The following is a 17,673-nucleotide window of genomic DNA, read 5'->3' on the forward strand; positions in this document are numbered from 1 at the left end:
CTTGCAAGAAAGTTTATAAATAAAATTCAACATCCCACGGTTGGGGAGCATATCGAATGCTACATCATCGGGGCACGGGTGGGGAGAAGAATCGAGAAATCGATTTCCATCTACGACGGGGGCTTCACTTTTCCTCGTTCGTTGCTCAATGCCGCTGCATCCCAGCTGCTCGTGATTCAGCAACGGACATTTCCGGGTTAAAAAGGCGAACTTTATCCTTTCCATTTACTGACTGCCAGAGGAAGGAGTGAGTTGTGTAAGAAATAGCCCCGCCTTCCTCACTTCATCACCCCTTGGCACCTCTTATTACACGATGGATCGTGAGCCAAAGTTTTGCTGAAAGCGAAACGCAAATTTAAACTTTCCCCTTCCCCCCCGGTCCGCACCGCGCACGTCATTCAATCATTTTAAATCGAATTTTTATCGATTCCTTTCATGCGCTCCACTGAAGGGGAAAAAGCGGCTGGTTCCAAGAGGTAAAAGAAAAATGGTAAAATTGATCCTCTGCTGCTGCTGCTGCTGCTGCTGCTGCTGCGACGATCCGAGACATTTAAATTATTTCATTTTCCTCACGTAGTTTCGGATATGGTTGCCGTTCGGGGCGGCTAGTCGATCATCCTATCCGATCCCTATAAAACGACACAAAAACCGAATTATTGTGAGAGACAGAGAGTAAATGAAGGAAGGAGCAGCTGGAAAACCGCTCGAAACCGCGGGTAGTGGTAGTGTTTGGGTTTTGTTTGGTTCTTACTTTCAAATTTTATTTCTAGGTTTTCTTTTTTCACATTTTCACCTCATCCTCGAGCTCGTCCTATTCACAGTGCTTTCCTTCGCTCCGGTTTCTCGCTGTACTGCTCGCGGAAAACCGATTCACTGACACCGCGGATGTGTGCTTCCTTTGCTTCTTCTTTGCATTCCCTCCCTTTGCTGGTGGTTGCTTCCTATTGGTGTACAGTTTCATTACATTACTTGCTCTCTTGAACCAATTTCCACTTTCGATTGTTCTGCGGTTCTCTCTCTCTCTCTCTCTCTCTCTCTCTCTCTCTCTCTCTCTCTCTCTCTCTCTCTCTCTCTCTCTCTCTCTCTCTCTCTCTTTTTGTCTGTAGTGTGTCTGTCTAAGTAGTTTCTGTCGACTGTCTTTTGGTTTAGATTTCATACATATCGCTTCGCCGTTTCTTCGGTTTTACAAGTTCTTCGCTACCGTTTTTTTTTCTTCTTTCGATAGTTTTCTCGTGACTGCTTTACAAGTTTCTTATTTCCGCCTTATCCTTACGTTGTATCAGTTTGCAAAGGGGTTCACCATCGCTCTCTGGTATTTCATCTTCTTTTTCGTTTTCTTCTTTTTCTTCTTCTCTCTATCTTACGATCTAGTTATACTTTTTTAGTTTTCTTTATTATAAAAAAAAGAAAAAGTTTTTTATTCCCTTTTTTAAAAGATCGTTCCGGTTCGCTAGGCTGGTGCTGCAGCTGCTGCTGCTGCTGCTGTCGCTGGTGGTGTCTGCTACTCCGGCTACTCTCGTTCGCATTCGTACAGCGTCCATCGCGGGGACACTGGGAAGCGGACGAAAAGGAGCCGACCACAGACACATACATACACACACACACCACCACCACTACCAGAACGAAGCTCACACAGTAGCAGATTTTACAGTTAAAATTGTGTTCTTTCTTTTCTTCTTCGTGAATCGCTCCCGTCGCTCGTGAAATGAAATATTACCGTGATTGTATGTGTGTGTTTCAAGTTTGTGTGTGTGTGTGTGTTTAAGGATTGATCGGGATGGGGGCCGACGACGGGGTGCGATTCTAGTTTGGGGGAAGAGGAACTCTAGCTCTCCGCTGGTGGTCTGTCTGCAAAAGGACCACCCACGCACCTCTCTCTATCACGCACACAGTGACCGATCGATCGATCAGGGTGCTGATCATCCCCCTGTTTCCTTCCTCGACACACCCCCACCTAGCACACAGTAACACTATTAAACGCTAAACGTGTTCGCTAAACGCTACGAATTCAATTGTTGGCAAAAAGGACTCCCCGTTACGCAGCTCCTCACACTACTATAGTACACTCACGCAGGCACACACACACACACATGCACACAAACGTGCGCGCACACACACACATGCACACGCCCAGTTCTCCAGTCCCAGTTGATGGCGTCGCCACCAACGACGACGAAAGGGTATGAAAGGGGAAAAAGGAATCAGAATCGCGAGGAAGTGGTCGAGGGCGTGCGTAATCGCGTAAGGGATTGGAAGGGACGTGCACAAGAGGCGCGACGAAAGGAAAGCGGTCCCGTTAAAACGTAAGACACTACACACACACACACACACGCACGTACACGGGAGCATGTGTAAGTTTGGGGGGGTGCGCGAGAGAGAGAGAGGCAAGAATATGGTGGGGGGATGGGGTGGTGAGGGTAAGTTAACAGCTAAGCATCCGGCGTACACTACACCAACCGCCCGCACCACCGATCGTCGCGCAGAGTGTCGCAAGCGTTAGAAGAAGCAACCCACTACTACTATAATGCCGCGTCCCGGTGGCGGCCGAGTTGTTCCAGGGCAGATTGAACAGCCCCTTCGATTCACGCGGATTCGGATCACCGGTCGGTCCGGCCAGTTCCTCCGGACAGGGCAGCTCTTCGCGGCCCACCTTCAACACGTTCACGATCTGCGGTTGCTCGTGCGCCAACGCATCGTTCTCGCTGGCCGAATCATCGATATAGTCACCGTCGTCATCGAGCTGACCGAACTCGTTCATGCTGGCCAGCGGTGAATGTGCCGTCGGTTCCTCAGCGGCCGGTAACCCCATCATACACTCGATCGACTTCAGGTTCTCCCGTAGCTCCTCGTTGCGCGTCCGCTCGTTCAGATCGTACATCCACGCCAGCCGACAGTCGCAGATCAGGTGGTTATCTGCATGAAGAGAGAGAGAGAGAGAGAGAGAGAGAGAGAGAGAGAGAGAGAAGGAGAGAGAGAGAAAGAAGATGGTGGATCAGAAAGGTCAACACGCAATAAACCACCACAACTTATCATGCTCGAGTCCAAAAATAATGTTCTCTTCCAAGAAGGCCACTGTCCATTGACCGGTTCACCTTTCACTTCGGGGCACTTGAGGCTCCCCCGTCTCCACAAGCAAACAGCAAATAGCCTCCCTCTAGCTCGCATTCTTGTATCCGGTCGTTGTTCGATGGCAGAAATTTGGTGAAATTTATATTTCGTTTCCCAAATCGTTCATCAAACAAACCCTGCGGGGCGGACGATGGCATCACATCCGATGGAGTTCGATAGTTCGAAAAGGACTCGAAACGAAGCCGAACCCCGATCGACTTCCATGACGTCGATGATGCCAGGAGCTCCTTTACCAAAAAAAAAGAAGCGAGGACAACCAACAGCTACTACATCGAGCTTCCGTTCGAAGGATGCAAAACCCTGAATGTCATGTCGGTTTCGGAGGGTACGGGAGGAGCCAGCAGACATGGGGAAAAAACCGGTGGAAGAACGGAGCAAAACGCGTGGAAAACCTTTTCATGTGTCAGCTGTCAACAGCAGCAGCAGCAGCGGCAGTACCAGCGGCATGGACAGGGATGCGTGGTATCGAAAGGTCTGCTGACCGACCGACCAACCGACCGACGTTCCTGGTAACATCAACTTTTCATCACCTTCCACCACCACCTCTCAGTCAGTCTGCTACCGGTCAGCACTGTTGTAGCACTGTTGTAGCTGCCGGACCGAACGAACCTTTTGTTACCTTCCCACACACACACGGCACGGGTTTGCGGTGCCAGTGAGGCCAGTGAGGAAAGAGAGCGAATGGCGAAACACGTGACACGTTTGCGTGCGTGCGTTGGCGACCGTTCAATGTCGCTGAAAATGGCGACGAAAAGTTCGAAAATGGAATGCCGATTCGATAGTTCGATACGATAGGGGATTGGTTTCCCATTACCACCAGGGACGAGGAGCTCAGCGCTCACTCCCGCCCCTCTCTATTGATCACTAAACGCAGCGCGTTCGTTTAAAGTTTCGTGCATGTGTGTGTGTGTGTGGACGGCATTGAGTCCATGTAGCTGGATCTGGATTATCTGGTGGACAGACGCGGACAGACAGTTCTCTTCGTATCCAATCATAATTCGTTTAATCCCGGAGCTGGATTTGAACCCCCCTAAAAGGGTGGAGGAGATGCACCACCAAAAAGGTGTAATCTGTTGGCGAGGATTCGTGGCGGTTTGGGAAATTCAATCACTGCTGCATGCGACTTACCGCGCAGGGATAGCAGCGCGCTGCTGTTGACCAGATTGTCCATCAGCGGGACGATGTGCCCGTACGTCATCGTCGTTAGATGGTTCGAGTCGAGGTTGAGCAGCTGCAGGGCGGAGACGCTCGTGAACGTGGCACTGTCGATCGTCGTGATGCGGTTGTTCTCCAGATGCAGATAGTTCAGGTTGTTCAAACCATCAAACGCCCGTTCGTCCAGTTTCTGTGAAAATGAGAAAAACAGCGCCGTTTGCATTGCGCCATTTAGTTGAATTCAACTTCAATCTCCTCTAACGACAGGGACCTCGTCGTGGGCGCCACCTGTGTGTGTTACCTACCTGAATCCGGTTACTATCGAGGAAGAGCATCTGCAGACTCCACAGATCGGCGAACACGAACGCACCGACGTACTCGACGTCGTTGTACGATAGCTTTAGGATCTTCAGATTTTCCAACCCCTTAAAGTACTCCCGGGCCAGTATCGAGATGCGGTTCGATTCGAGCCGCAGTTCCTCCAGTTTCGTCAGCTCCTCGAACCCATTGTCGTGCAGGTTCACGAGGCTGTTGTTGGCGAGGTTCAGCTTGATCAGCTTCGGCACATTGACGAACGCATCCCGGTCGATCTTTTTGATGTAGTTGTTCTCCAGCATCAGCTCCTCGAGCGATCGATGGTTGGCGAATGAGTTCGCGTGCAGCGTTACGATCTGATTGTTCGGCAAATTGATGACCCGCAGTTCCGTCAGGTTACCGAAGGCGAACGGATAGATGTCGGCGATGATACCGTACTCGATCGTGAGGGTACGCAGCCGTGCCAGCGTACTGATCACGTCCGACGGGATGTAGGTGAGATTGCCGGACTTGCGCACCGTAAACTTGAGGTGCTCCAGTTCGGTTTGCGTGTGGAACGCCAACCAGTTGTAGTCCTTACGCGGTAGCTCACCGTCGAAGATGGAACAGGACGCTTTCTGTGCCTTGGTGTGGCTTTCCGGGGAACAGTGGCAGGCCAGCTTCATGTTGATGTCCTCCGAGCAGAGATCCATCAGCGGGGTCGTGATCGTCGGTGCGGAGGAAACGATCTGTGCGGATTTGCCTTTGCGCATCGTTTGCTTCTCGAAGCTGCGACCGAACGTGGTGCCGGGTAGTGTCACTAGCACCCCTAACAGGAGCAGCACTTGGGCCAGATTCCGCGCCATACTCGACGTCTGCATGATTAGGTCTGTTTTAGGGGAGGCCAATTCCGTTGTCCTGCGAGTAGAAGAGGAGAGTGAAAAGGCATTTGATTAATGAATCTGTCAACGAAGGTTAAGCAGCAGAAGATCAGAGGGATATAACTATCCAATTATTGGACTCCAATAACCATTGCTTCCAATCGTAATCCTATTAAACGTGATGCGTGAATCGAAAACAGGGGACCTCGTTCTCGTTCTCGTTCTCGTGCCTCTGGTGTTCTCTATTTGCCAACCAGTTTCCCATCACGTCCACGCTTTCCCTTCCCCTTTACGAACCCAAATGCCCATCTGCCAAAGATCTGCCTCTGGCAGCAGCAAATTAAAACAAATAAAAACCCCGTGACGCATTCGTGTTTGCGCGCCCTTCAACTGTTTGGCGTCGTCGTCGTCGTCTAGCTTACTGGCACCAGACTTGGAAGACGCACAGACGAACCGAAACTTAAATCAAATTCCCTCGAACTCCCCTGTTTGTACCGGTTAAAAAGGGACCATCATCGGGGGAATGATTTCCGTTTTTTTACTCGGTTCGGTTCGGTTCGGTTAGCATTTTTCCTTTAAACTAAACGGCAGCAGCAGCAGCAGCACGCCCTCCCCTGAGGCCAGACTTTAAGGGACAGTTTGAGGAACGCGAAATGTAAATAGACAAACATTTTAATGCACGATCCTCCTCCATGCGCCTCGGGGTCTCGTCGTTTGCATCCCTCCGTCGGTCTGGTCGGTCTGCATTTCCACCGAGCGTTCGCTACCCGTTATCTTCTCGGAACATCCTTCCCCGCCGAATCGGGTGGGCGGGTGTAGCTGGAATCTTTGTCATCGCACCCACGAAATCCAGTTAATGCACGGTGGTGCTGGTGCTGGTGGTGTTTGCCAGGCGGCTCGAAGCTGGCAGCAGCCGAGGGCGATTATCTTTGTTGGTTCAGATCGAAATAGAACGTTCCGTAGGAGGTGCGCAGGAGATGTGAGGCGTCCACCAAAGCATAAAAGTGCCACACTGCCAGCCACCGTCTTCTTGTCACGCACACGCACTACCCCCTGATTTCGTTCCGCGAAATCTGCTTCGAGCGTCGTGATGGTGCTGGTGCTGGTCCTCCTATCAAATTAGCATCCGATTTACTTAAGCAATTTATCAACGGTACCACCCTCCGCTTCGTCTACCTCTTCGCTACCAACCCCTCCAAAAAACCTACGCTGAGTCAAGTGAAATGCCCGATTTCCATCGTGACGGTGGCGACGAGATAATGAAAATTAGTCACGAACCTGCTGCCGGTGCCCGGTGCTGGTGGGACTGGGGAGTGTTTACCCTTTCCATTAGCTGGAGGATTTTCGTTTTTTCACTTGGAAAAATTAAAACTTTTTTTTTTGTTCGTCTGTTTAAATAGATTCGTCTCGCCGGATGTGGCACAGGGACCGATAGCGGTGCCGATGTCTTTCAGTTAGCAATTCATTTTTACGCATTTTATGCTCTCTATTTCACTAGCATCTGCGCTACAATCGAGCTCGGAAAAATGGCACAAAATCAACGCTGCTATTCATGCCGCATCAATACGAAGCCCCGTAGATGCTGAAGCGAGAGTCTACCCTTCGGCATTTGACCGAATGGCAGTTGCAATAGATTGCAATAATATTGAAACCATCGTTTGCTGCAAGTAAACAAACCCGGACGGCGGCCGCGCACTGCACGCGCTCACGTACGTAACGTCAATTAACGGAGGCACAATCGGGATTGCAGCGGCTCCGGACCAAGGCCACCACCAGGACCCGCAACAAGGCCTCCTGCCGAGAGAGAGCGAGCGTTTGCGAGCATCATTTTTCATTCAATTAATGCGCTTTGCCCAATTTGCCCTATCGGCCGGGGTTCTGCAAAGGCCCTCCCTAGGCCTGCCGGTGTACTGGAAATCATATTTCATGTCCAGTCTAGTCCGGTGTCTCGGAGGTCCGTGTGTGTGTGTGTTCTCTATTAAGAAATTAAAAAGAACCGGAAACCATACCGGGCGGGCCACACGCTGTGTCGTCGACACCGGGCCGAAGGGCGGTCTATTTTTGCAACAGTTCCCTCCCTTTTTGGGTTCCTCCCCGGGGGGTGCGACCAGCCAGTGCGCCCCTGGTGGTCGGCTCGCCTCTCCGGTGATGGCAACGATTAATGGCCAACCGGAAGAAGGTATCGCGTTTTATTAGTTTTCACACGGGTGCCGTGTAAGTGTGAGAACGACGTCACAGCAGCAGTAGCATCAGCAGCAAGAGGGGAGTTACGTTATGACCCGGGCGTCCGGTGTGTGTGTGTGTGTGTGACTTATGGGACAAGCTGCTGGGACGTTGAAAATGGGACTGGAAAATGCACGAAACTTCCGCTTCCTCTAAGCAAATCAATTTCGGCTTCGCTTACACTTACTTTGGGACCCCCCGTCGAGGGAAGGGAAGCATAAAAATCACTACGAAATGATTTACTGAAGCATTTCCCCTGTTTGGGGGCGCTCGAAATGACGCATCCTTGGTGCAACGCGGTCATCTATGATTTATGATGAAGCTGGCAGCGACAAGAGACATCATCGACATCCATCAATCCGGCTAGCTTAGATCGATTCCAATCCGGAGGAATATTCCTTAAGACCATCGGATCACCACCACGTGCCTGTGTGTGTGTCCCTCCGGGGAACATATTTGGCTGCTAGAGGGAGCACGGCACGCCCCGTTGTGACACACTTTCGAATATGCGAATATCGTGTGCTGAGCGAGCAATGCTCTGGCCTCTTTTCGGTTTCCTTTTTTTTTGGTTTTTGGCAACATGCAACATTTTCGGTAGCATATGCCATGCCCGCCATGCCCGTGGTGTGTTCTATATGTCCATAATCGACTACACAATACACGCCGCGTGCGAGGGACCCGAGGCTACACATCGAGGGGGTTGGTAATCGATTGAAAGAGTTGCACGCGCGGTAACAGCAATGTAGCTGGCAGGCTGGCATGTTAACACTAACTCTCTCGCGCACACATTGGCCTCGTTTTTGTTCCCCCGAAAATCCGTCCCAACCCGATCGATCCAACACGCCATCCAACCGGTGTGTGTGTGTGCAGCAGCGTGATGCATATGTCAGCGTGCATTAGCCGTTCCATTGATTGATTGGATGGATGGATGCATTGAAATATGATCCCCGGCTGCACTTATTAACCGACAACAGTCAACATGTTGACGAGGAAAGCGAATAATGCAAAATATCCCACAATCCAGTCAACATGTTGACGACGAGACTATGATTATGTGTTTTGATACATCTACATATAGCCCGCACGCGCTCATTACCGGAAGCAGTCGCAATCGCGATACGCAGATGCTTCTCGGTACACAAAAGCCCGGAGACCGGGGTTTGCGATTGCGTTCTGCGAGTCCTTGCCAGAAGAGGAAGCACTTTTGAAAACGGAAAATACTCCGCACAGCAACATCAACGATGCTGCAGCGTCAGCGTCGCAGAAGGCAGTAGGAATTAATGAAAAGGAAATGAAGAACCCGGTGAAGTGGTGAGTGCAGAAGTCTGCCGTGCTTGCGTGTGTGTGTGTGCTCCAGGCGGAAAGCAACACGCACTCGGCCGGCAAATCCTTGGTAAGTCGCGCAAGTCATCCATATAAAAAAAGCAAAACCCAAGGATGCATTTCCCAAGGACCCTCCGCGCTTCTTTCTTACGCTTGAGCTCTTCTTTTCCGCGTACCGGAACACGAGTAGCAGCAGCAGCACCAGAAGCAGCATGCAACAGGAGATTGAAGAGGGGGAATGGGGAATTGAAATCCGAGAAGCAACAACAACAACAACCCTTGACGCGGCAACGGTTCCGCTGGCTGCTTTTTAATGAACTCTCTGCCTACCGGCTGCCTACCGGCTGCTCCCGGGTCTTTATGGTCCTTGCCGAAGGCATAATTCAAGGGGATCGAGATCGAGAGAGAGAGGGCCGACGATTCCGGTCGACTCCGTCACCATCCCTCGCGGATAATCAACGCGGTGTCGTCGGGAACAATTGGCTACTCCAGTACAGGCTCTTAACGGCCACTCTTCATTCGCTTGATTGGAAAGCAATATAGCAACAGTACCAACCGGAGGAAGGGAGGCACTCTTCTCACTCGTCTCTCCCCGTTTCACTTTATTTCTCGTTAGCGTGCCACGGGTCTAAATGGCTTAGTTATCGACCGGGGGCATGGGGCATCGAATCCAGGCGAAAAACCCCGCAGCAACCCGGGCAGAGTGTCAAGCAGCTGATGAAGTCGTGCCCTCGTCCGGACCGGCCCATTCATTCATCATCAACAGTTTCTCTGTGTGTGCTGTACGGAAAGAGGGGACGACGAAAGTGGCGCTGAAAAGCGAAGCGAAAACCATCGCCGTGGTAATCATGTCCGATGCCGAGGCCGAGGCGTTGATGAAGTCGGATATAAAAAAAAGAACCGACAGAAGTCGACGGAACAGACGACGGAGTGTAGTGTCGCCGCCGCCCATCGTTGGAGTCGTTGTCACTGATGAGATCATCTCTCACCCAGCGTACCAGCAGCAGCATGTCTCTGTGCTCTGGTCCGGGTCCGGTCCACTTGGAACGCATTCTCCGCTTGAGAGCGGCAAATTAATGATGGGGGATCACAACACCAACAATTCGAGACACACAGGAGAGAGAGAAGAACGAACGTGTGTCGAGGGTTTCACACACAAGCGGACCAGTGAGAAAACTTGGTAAGCATAGAAAATAACATTCTTTTGATGTCACACCACAGATCATCGGTTGCAATGATGATGTGTTATGCAACACACAGTCTATCTATGCTGCGGCTCATCATCATTCACGATTCTCTTCATGTAATGCCATTAAAACGGATCCTAATAGAAAGGATGATGACATTTCTGGGATTCGAGAACACACTCGCTGCCGTTTTGTGGTTACTAAACATTCGCAAACTTCTTATCAGACGTTCCATACAGTCTCCCTCGATTGGTAAGCTAATTGAATCGATTTTATTCATTGAAAGAAGAACAAATTCATTTAAATATGCACCAGAAACCGATGCAAACGTAACAATGATACACCGTTCGTGGTAATTTCGAACGAAAAACTGCCACGAAACGCGACAGGTTTTAAGACCAGTGCCTTGTTCCCACGTATCTGGGCAATTTACGGCCATCAGACTTTTGGGAACGGGAACCTTCATCGCATCGCCAATCATCGCAGAGCGCCACAAGTGATCATCAATACGATGGCTTTTCGCCTTTGGGCTTTGGATTTGCGCGACTGCTTCTAAAACAATACTTAGGAGAAGGAAGCAACAAGAAAACAAAAAAAAAACACCGAAAACGAACCTCCAACAACTCCAACAGCAAGTGAAATAAAGTTCCGCGCGAATCGTCAACCCTCGGCTCGCCGGTCGAACGGCGGAACATAAAACCAAATGGAAATGAATGATCGCGAAGAACCCGCCGTCCCGCCGCCGTACGGATTCGCGCCATGTCGTCGCGCCTCTTGTTTGGCGCACCAGCCGGCGGCACTCGACAATGAGATTCCATCAGCATTCCAATTAGCTGCTCCCTCGCTTCGCTTTGCATCGAACTTTGCCGGCGTTACTGCTGTTGCTGCTGTGCTACACTTTTGGTGGATAACCGGCACAAGTCCGATCTTACAGAGCACCGAAATGACTTTCGACTGGTGGCAGCCCCCCCAAAAGCCATCCACAGAGCTCTCTCTCTCTCTCTCATCGATATCGTGAGTACTGGCGACAGCAGCAGGTGTTTTCCATTGCCCCCCAAAGGCACTGGTGCTGGCACTGCCGTGCTTTTCACTTTGTTCAAAATGAATTTACAACTTCAACAGAAGGTAAATAGCAGCTCGCGGCTTTCCTACCAGCCAGCCAGCCAGCCAGTGACGGTGAAGCTCCTTCCTTCCGAGAAGAGCAGGATGTTGAATCAAAGGAATTTCCCACCATCATGCTCTCTCATCAGGAGGCACACCAGCACCAGCAGTAGGAAAAGTAGAATGTGCGGGGACGCGGATGATGTTTTTTCCATCCTCTTTTCCTTACACTCTACTCGTTTTCCGATCGCATCGTCCTCTCTCTTCCTTTCACGCAGCGCAACAATCAACACGGAAGTGTGTATTCAATTTGTAAAAGCAAATCCTTCCCGCGGCGCTGGTTCCGGTTGGTTGTGTTGCTCCATCTGCGCCTCTCCTCTGCACCTCACACGCGCACGAAGCAGAAAAGCAAAAAAGCAGAAAGAAAAAAGAAACCGTGAAACGCGGGACAAAACACTGATTTCCATCGGCAAATGTCCTCGCAACGAGGTAACATGCGGGCCTACTACCAATGCGGGGTTCGTCTTGCGTGTGGAATGGCCACGCAGCAGCTGCTTCACACACACAAACGCGTACGCTGTCTCGCTATCGTAGGCCTTTCGTCGATTGTGTCGATCCGATCAGCGCATCAGTACGAACGATGCTGTGGTACTGGTGCCCGCAATTGCCAACCAAGGAGCAACCCCTCAACCAACCAACCACCCACTCGCCCACCCACCCACCTACCAGCCAATCTTCTTGATTTCCTAACGAAATTTCTAAATTCAATAATACACACCACGAAAACCCCGAACGAACAAGCAACGCGGATGGGCGTGGAAAACGCGAGGGAAGGAAAAAGCGAAAAAAAACCCTCTCGGAAATTGGGTTCGAAGGGGAGGAGAAGTGGGCCGGTGGGCCTGAAGTTGATTACCGTCGAGTGCTCCGAGGCCGATAGAAATCGAACACAACAGCAGCAAAAAAAGAAGAAAGAATGCAGAGAAAGGAAACCCGCTGGTGCGGGTGGTGTGCGCGGAAACTTCACCACCCACAGGACGCAGGTGAAAAGTGTTGGACGCGACGATACGCCCGAGCTCCTGCGCGGCGAGGCGGCCGCTAAAGTGGCCAACAGGAAGCGTGAGGGGAGGTGAAGAGCGAGAAGTGCCTTGACTGCTCCTGCTGCTCCTGCTGCTGCCACTGAGGGTGGTGATGATTGAATTAAGCTTTCGAAATGATTGACTTTTGCCAGTCAATTGTTGCCTTCGATTATGTAGATCGCTGAAAGCTGCTCTCCATCTTTTGCCAAGCCAAGGGCCGTGTTCGCGCTTCTCGCTGCCTTTTTTGTCTTGGTTTTTTTTTGCTGTCGGCCTTCTTCAAGGACGAGGCCTCGTCCTTTTGTACCGTGTGATATCGTTTTAATCAGGGGAAATGGAAACAAAGTGCTTTTAATTCACCGGGATGCTGTTTTACGATTCGGTTGCACCAATTTGTTGGATTTGTTAAGCACATCCCATAGACGTTCATTTTATCCATCATACTCGGAGTACGTCATTCCACATCATGTCTAGACACATTAACGTTCAGTTTGAACATAAGAATTGTGGTCCGTCTCAATTTTCGTCGATGCTCGAGCTGTCGATGTAATACGTACTGCTTTTCGGCAAACAAATAAAATCTGATGGATTAAATGAACGTCTATGGGGGGAGAACTTTACAGAGTGTGCGATTGGTCAGCTTAGAAACCATTTCCATTACATTGCATCTACAGACAATAATCAATCATTCGCGTTTCGATGGATTAGAGCAGGTAGAGCATCCCCCCACATCAATAGTTCATCAACCTTTTCCCTTCGGTTGCATTTGGAACCGAACAAGCGAAACCACATCTCAATCTTCGAAGAATTTCGTCCAGCGACGACTGGTAACGACCATCTTTTGTGCGTGTGTGTGTGTGTTTGGGGGTACGGACATACAAAACAACCGCTCACCACGCATCATCGTCACCGGCTAAAGGCGGTAATACGATATCGACTCGAGCGCTCAACCGTAATATGAGCCACGGGGATCGGATTGATGGGATGCTTCCATCAACCTCCACATCAACAGACAGTGTGGCGCGACCCTCGAGTGTGGAGGGGGAGAAAAGGTGCACTTGCCACGAGGGCGATGCGATGACGACCACAAAACCCGATTTGATGCATTTCTATGAAACCGCAGAACGAACCTTGTACACCTCTCGGTTATTGGACGCGCGCGCATTGACGCTTAAGCTTGAACCCCAAACCGTTTCGAGGATTTCATAAAAAAAACACACATTATGTTGTGTCGCTGGACACAATGACATGCCAGCAAACTAGGGGCCGCCACCCTCATTCCCCCGTCTCCCGTTCGAACAGATGAATTGGGGTTTTGGAGAGAATTCAATAACTCGAATCGCTCGTAACATGAAACCTTGAGAGGTCCGTGGCCGCCAGACCGAGGGTGTGTGTGTGTGTGTAAGGTAATCTTTGTTGTATTTGTTCCTCTCCCTCCCCTTCTCTTCCACCTTTCGAAACGTAATGGTTACGTCCCTGCAGTTACCCCACGAACCAAGAGCACGTCGTCTTTGGCTTTCATCCTGCCATCCATCGTTGTCCGCGTCGTTATTATATTGGGATGTTATAAATTATGGCATTAACTTAAGATGGCAGCAGCAGCAGTGGAGGCAGCATCGGAGGCAGCACGACCGGAGGAATCAAATCATTCGCATCAATGGCTTCTCGGCCGTTGGCGGTGGTCGTCTACACAGTTCGCTGCAGCTCGCTGCTGCTGCTGCTGCTGCTGCTGGAGGATTCGCTGCGCTGCTCGAAAGTAGATTAAATTCATGGAATTGACGCTCGAGAGCGCGCGCGCGCGCGCCTCGCGTAGGATGCTTCCACAGAGCGCAACTGTTCCAATAACATGACGATGACGACGAGGACGACGATGAGGACGAACACTCCTCCTGGGGAAACAAATAAAGCGAGCAGAAATCGCGCGTTCCGCGTCCTGGCAGCAGCAACAGCGGCAACAATTTCAATCGAGAAACAGCCACTGGCCAGAGGAAAATTCTTTGAAGATTGCTCGATGTCGTATCCTCCGGCAGGGCTGGCATCTGCACTCCACCGCCCAGCAGCAGCCACCGCAAGAAGACGGTAAGACGACGGACGAGAGGGAGCCCGGATCTCGGATCATAAATGGAGGAGCGCCACCGACCGGCGGTGACCGATTCCAATAATCTCGGTAACGTGCGAGACCGGCGTTCGGCTGCAGGCGCTACTCATCTCTTATGATGCTTTTAAGAAGATTGAGCAGAGAGAGAAAGAGCGAGAGAGAGAGAAAAATAGAGAGAGATACTATGCGTGTCCGCTTCTTTCTTCTAAAGGCAAGGCGGGCATTCGATTCCTTAATTTCTGCTCGAGCCAGAAGACTTTAAGGATCCGGATCTGGCCCACCCCCGGTGGAGGCCTTCATCACGGTATGCTTTAACGGGCATTGGACGGAGCGCGTCATCATCGGCCTTGTTTACAGTTTTTCCGCCGAAGGGAAAAAGCAATAGATCAGCCGAGGCGTAACGCGGCTGTCTTAAAGGTGTCCTGACGTACAACGTAGCTCACAAGAACCTCGAGGAGCCTCTTCCCGGAGGAGCATCCGTAGAGAGATACGCTGAACATATACACACACACATCGTAAAGCAGTCCTCCTCCGTGTTCCAGTGCGTCTTACCACTACCCTCAAGGCAGCACACAGCGTGTTAACGGGGCGATTGTTTATTTATTTTTATTTCATTCGATTAAGCTTACAGCACACACACACACACACACACACACACACACACACACATAAACATCGACACCACTCCAGAAGGGGATGGACAAGGATATCGGAACATCGGCGTTGGGCGGCATATCAAGTGCCGAGAGCGCAAATGATGATGTATATGAAGCGATTATGGGGTTCGTATGATGGATGGAACATGGATGGACGGAGGACGTCGATGACCCGCAAACACCGGACGAATGATTGCGGCAGATAACGGCCCCGGAGGACGATGTTATAAATGTATGTGAGGGAGAGAGACAGACAGTAGGGTCAGTGGTCGGCGTGGTCATCCGATAACGATGTTCGGACACTCCTGAAGCCCATTGACCTGAGAATGTAATGCTGTCAATGTTTTAACGAAATGTATGTTACGACGATGGCCGTTTTGCTGATTCACAGACACCTTCAGGCGATGTCTTCATTCGTCCTCGTCGACGGTACTTAAGGGACTCCAAACACACACATGGACGAGCTGACGACAATAAAAAGGAGTAGTGCAAAATGTCACGACGCGCGCACGGAGAATGTCTTCGACGTTGAGACATCGTGGCCATCGTCTTCAATTCAATTGTTAATGAAGTGCGTGCTGTTGCAGTTGAATTTGCATTTTAATTGAGCGATCATCATTTAATGTCTGAGTCAGCCCCGGGTGTGTCCTTCTCTGTACGGGTCCTCTTCCCGGTCCGGTCACCGGCAAATCGAATTCACTCGACTGGCACACCACACTGGCCGGCATCCGGCCTTTTATTGTTGTGTGCCGTAGAGTGACGCAAACCGTATGCTCGGCATGCTCGTTATGCTCCGGAGAGGCCACAGTTGTTGTTGTGCTAACGAACGGGAACGTGTGTCTGCCTTGCCATCAACGCATGACGACCGCAGGTGATTGTGTTCCTGGAGCTGCGAGGGAGAAGCATATTCGATGCTGATGCTGCTGCTGCTACTGTCGTTTGTCGATTAATTAATTGTACTGACAAGCCGACTACTCGATTTGCCCCGGGGTCCTCCTTCCCCTTCCTCTGGCCCCATTACCTCTCACTACCTCTCAATCGGTGAAAGGCTCCAAGAATTGGTGACGAGATGAGATTGCACACAAGACACGCGGCAACAACAATGGCAGTCACCTTCTTCATAGGTCACCTTTTAAATGCTGCTGCTGCCTGCACGTCGGTGCCGCCATACTTTACTTTAATTTGTCTTTAGGCAGGGGAATGGAGCCAATTCGCCAATTTATCCTTGACCGGCGAGCAATAGCAGCAGCAGCACCTCGAGGATTTCAATTTATGTTTGCACCCCGGGGATGAGGTTTCTTGTTTTCTTTTATTTTAATTTTCCAATTTCCTTATCGACTCCACTGCACGCTTCCCAGAGACCTACACCGGGGCCGCGGCCATGTTGAGAGAAGAAGTTGTATTAAAAAAACCAGAGATGGCCACCCACGCACAACGCTCCTCCCTCGCGCCATCGTAAATTGTCTCCGACAGATAGCGAATACCGAAAGCAATTGACTCTACGCCCTCTCGCATTGGTCTGCACCCCGGCCGCTGTGCTCTGTCTGTGGTCTGGTTCCAAACATCCTCCTCCCCGACCCGGCCAAAAAGTGTCTCCCCCCATTGCCGTCTCGGCGATGTTTTGGGCTTAATGAAGCCGTGGAAATTATGGACCACCAAATGAATCACCGCCAACAAGCACGGCGCACCGTTTAAATATCACTCTGTCAACAGCAGCCGTAGCCGTGGTCGTAACAGCCACACGCAAAAGCATAAGACGTCTGGCGGCTGTCGAACGTGTCCTGAACGCACGTCACCGGCACCAACGACAACGACGACGACGGCGGCGGCGGTTTTGTTGTAAAATGTTATGGAAGGTACATAAAGAGAATAATAAGCAACGTCCCGCAACGACCATGACCATGGCCGCCCTGGTCTCCGCGTGGGGAACCACGTGTCGAAGACACGAATAATGAATCCGTGGAGACTTTTCCGGGGATGGTGGTGGTGGGGGTGGCGGCGCCTCGACACAAAGCCAAATGGTGCAATAAATAAAATAATTTAACATTGAAGTCCTTTGACACTGGCACTGTCTTCGGTTTGCACAGGTAGGGCGCGAAATTTAGCACCCCACTCCCTACTTTCCTTCCCCCTTCCCTTCCAAACGCCCTGGGAAAGGCGCATTTTTCGCGGAAGCAGCTACCTTAACGTTGAGGAGCGTTTAAGTTTATTTGGCGACTTACCTTTGCTTAGAAGCGCGAACGTTTGGTGTGTTTCAATTACGATTATCCTGTAAAGGAAGAGAGAAAAGGAATCAGAATTAATGCACCGAATGGATGGATTTTACCGAAAAAATATTCCCTCCCTTATTGGACATCGAAATGCCAACGGAGGATAATGAAAGTGAGCTGCAGTTCGATGGGCGTCATGTGCTACGATCGATTAACGCGTGACTATCATTAGCCTAATGTATATTTAACTGGCGTACACAATAGAGCACCACACACACACACACACACACACGCACGCGATAGTGTGTATCGATATGATGCGTGAGGCGTACATCAAAGTTCG

General features: G+C 50.7%; 1 protein-coding gene across 2 annotated transcripts in view; it reads right to left on the bottom strand.

Moving 5' to 3' along the window:
• Positions 1 to 748: 748 nt before the first annotated feature.
• The window catches only part of LOC125950994 (connectin-like), a 95,174-nt gene continuing 78,249 nt past the window's right edge, over positions 749 to 17,673 (bottom strand). For both annotated transcript variants that reach the window (XM_049679454.1, XM_049679455.1), the window contains 4 exons: positions 17,343 to 17,389; positions 4,590 to 5,496; positions 4,258 to 4,474; positions 749 to 2,913 (listed from right to left, as the gene is read on the bottom strand). In XM_049679454.1, the coding sequence (XP_049535411.1) occupies positions 2,423 to 2,913; positions 4,258 to 4,474; positions 4,590 to 5,459 (1,578 nt within the window). In that variant the 5' untranslated portion in view covers positions 5,460 to 5,496; positions 17,343 to 17,389 and the 3' untranslated portion in view covers positions 749 to 2,422. The remainder of the gene's footprint in view (positions 2,914 to 4,257; positions 4,475 to 4,589; positions 5,497 to 17,342; positions 17,390 to 17,673) is intronic.

This window comes from Anopheles darlingi, chromosome 2 (assembly GCF_943734745.1).
Source record: "Anopheles darlingi chromosome 2, idAnoDarlMG_H_01, whole genome shotgun sequence".
NCBI lineage: Eukaryota > Metazoa > Arthropoda > Insecta > Diptera > Culicidae > Anopheles > Anopheles darlingi.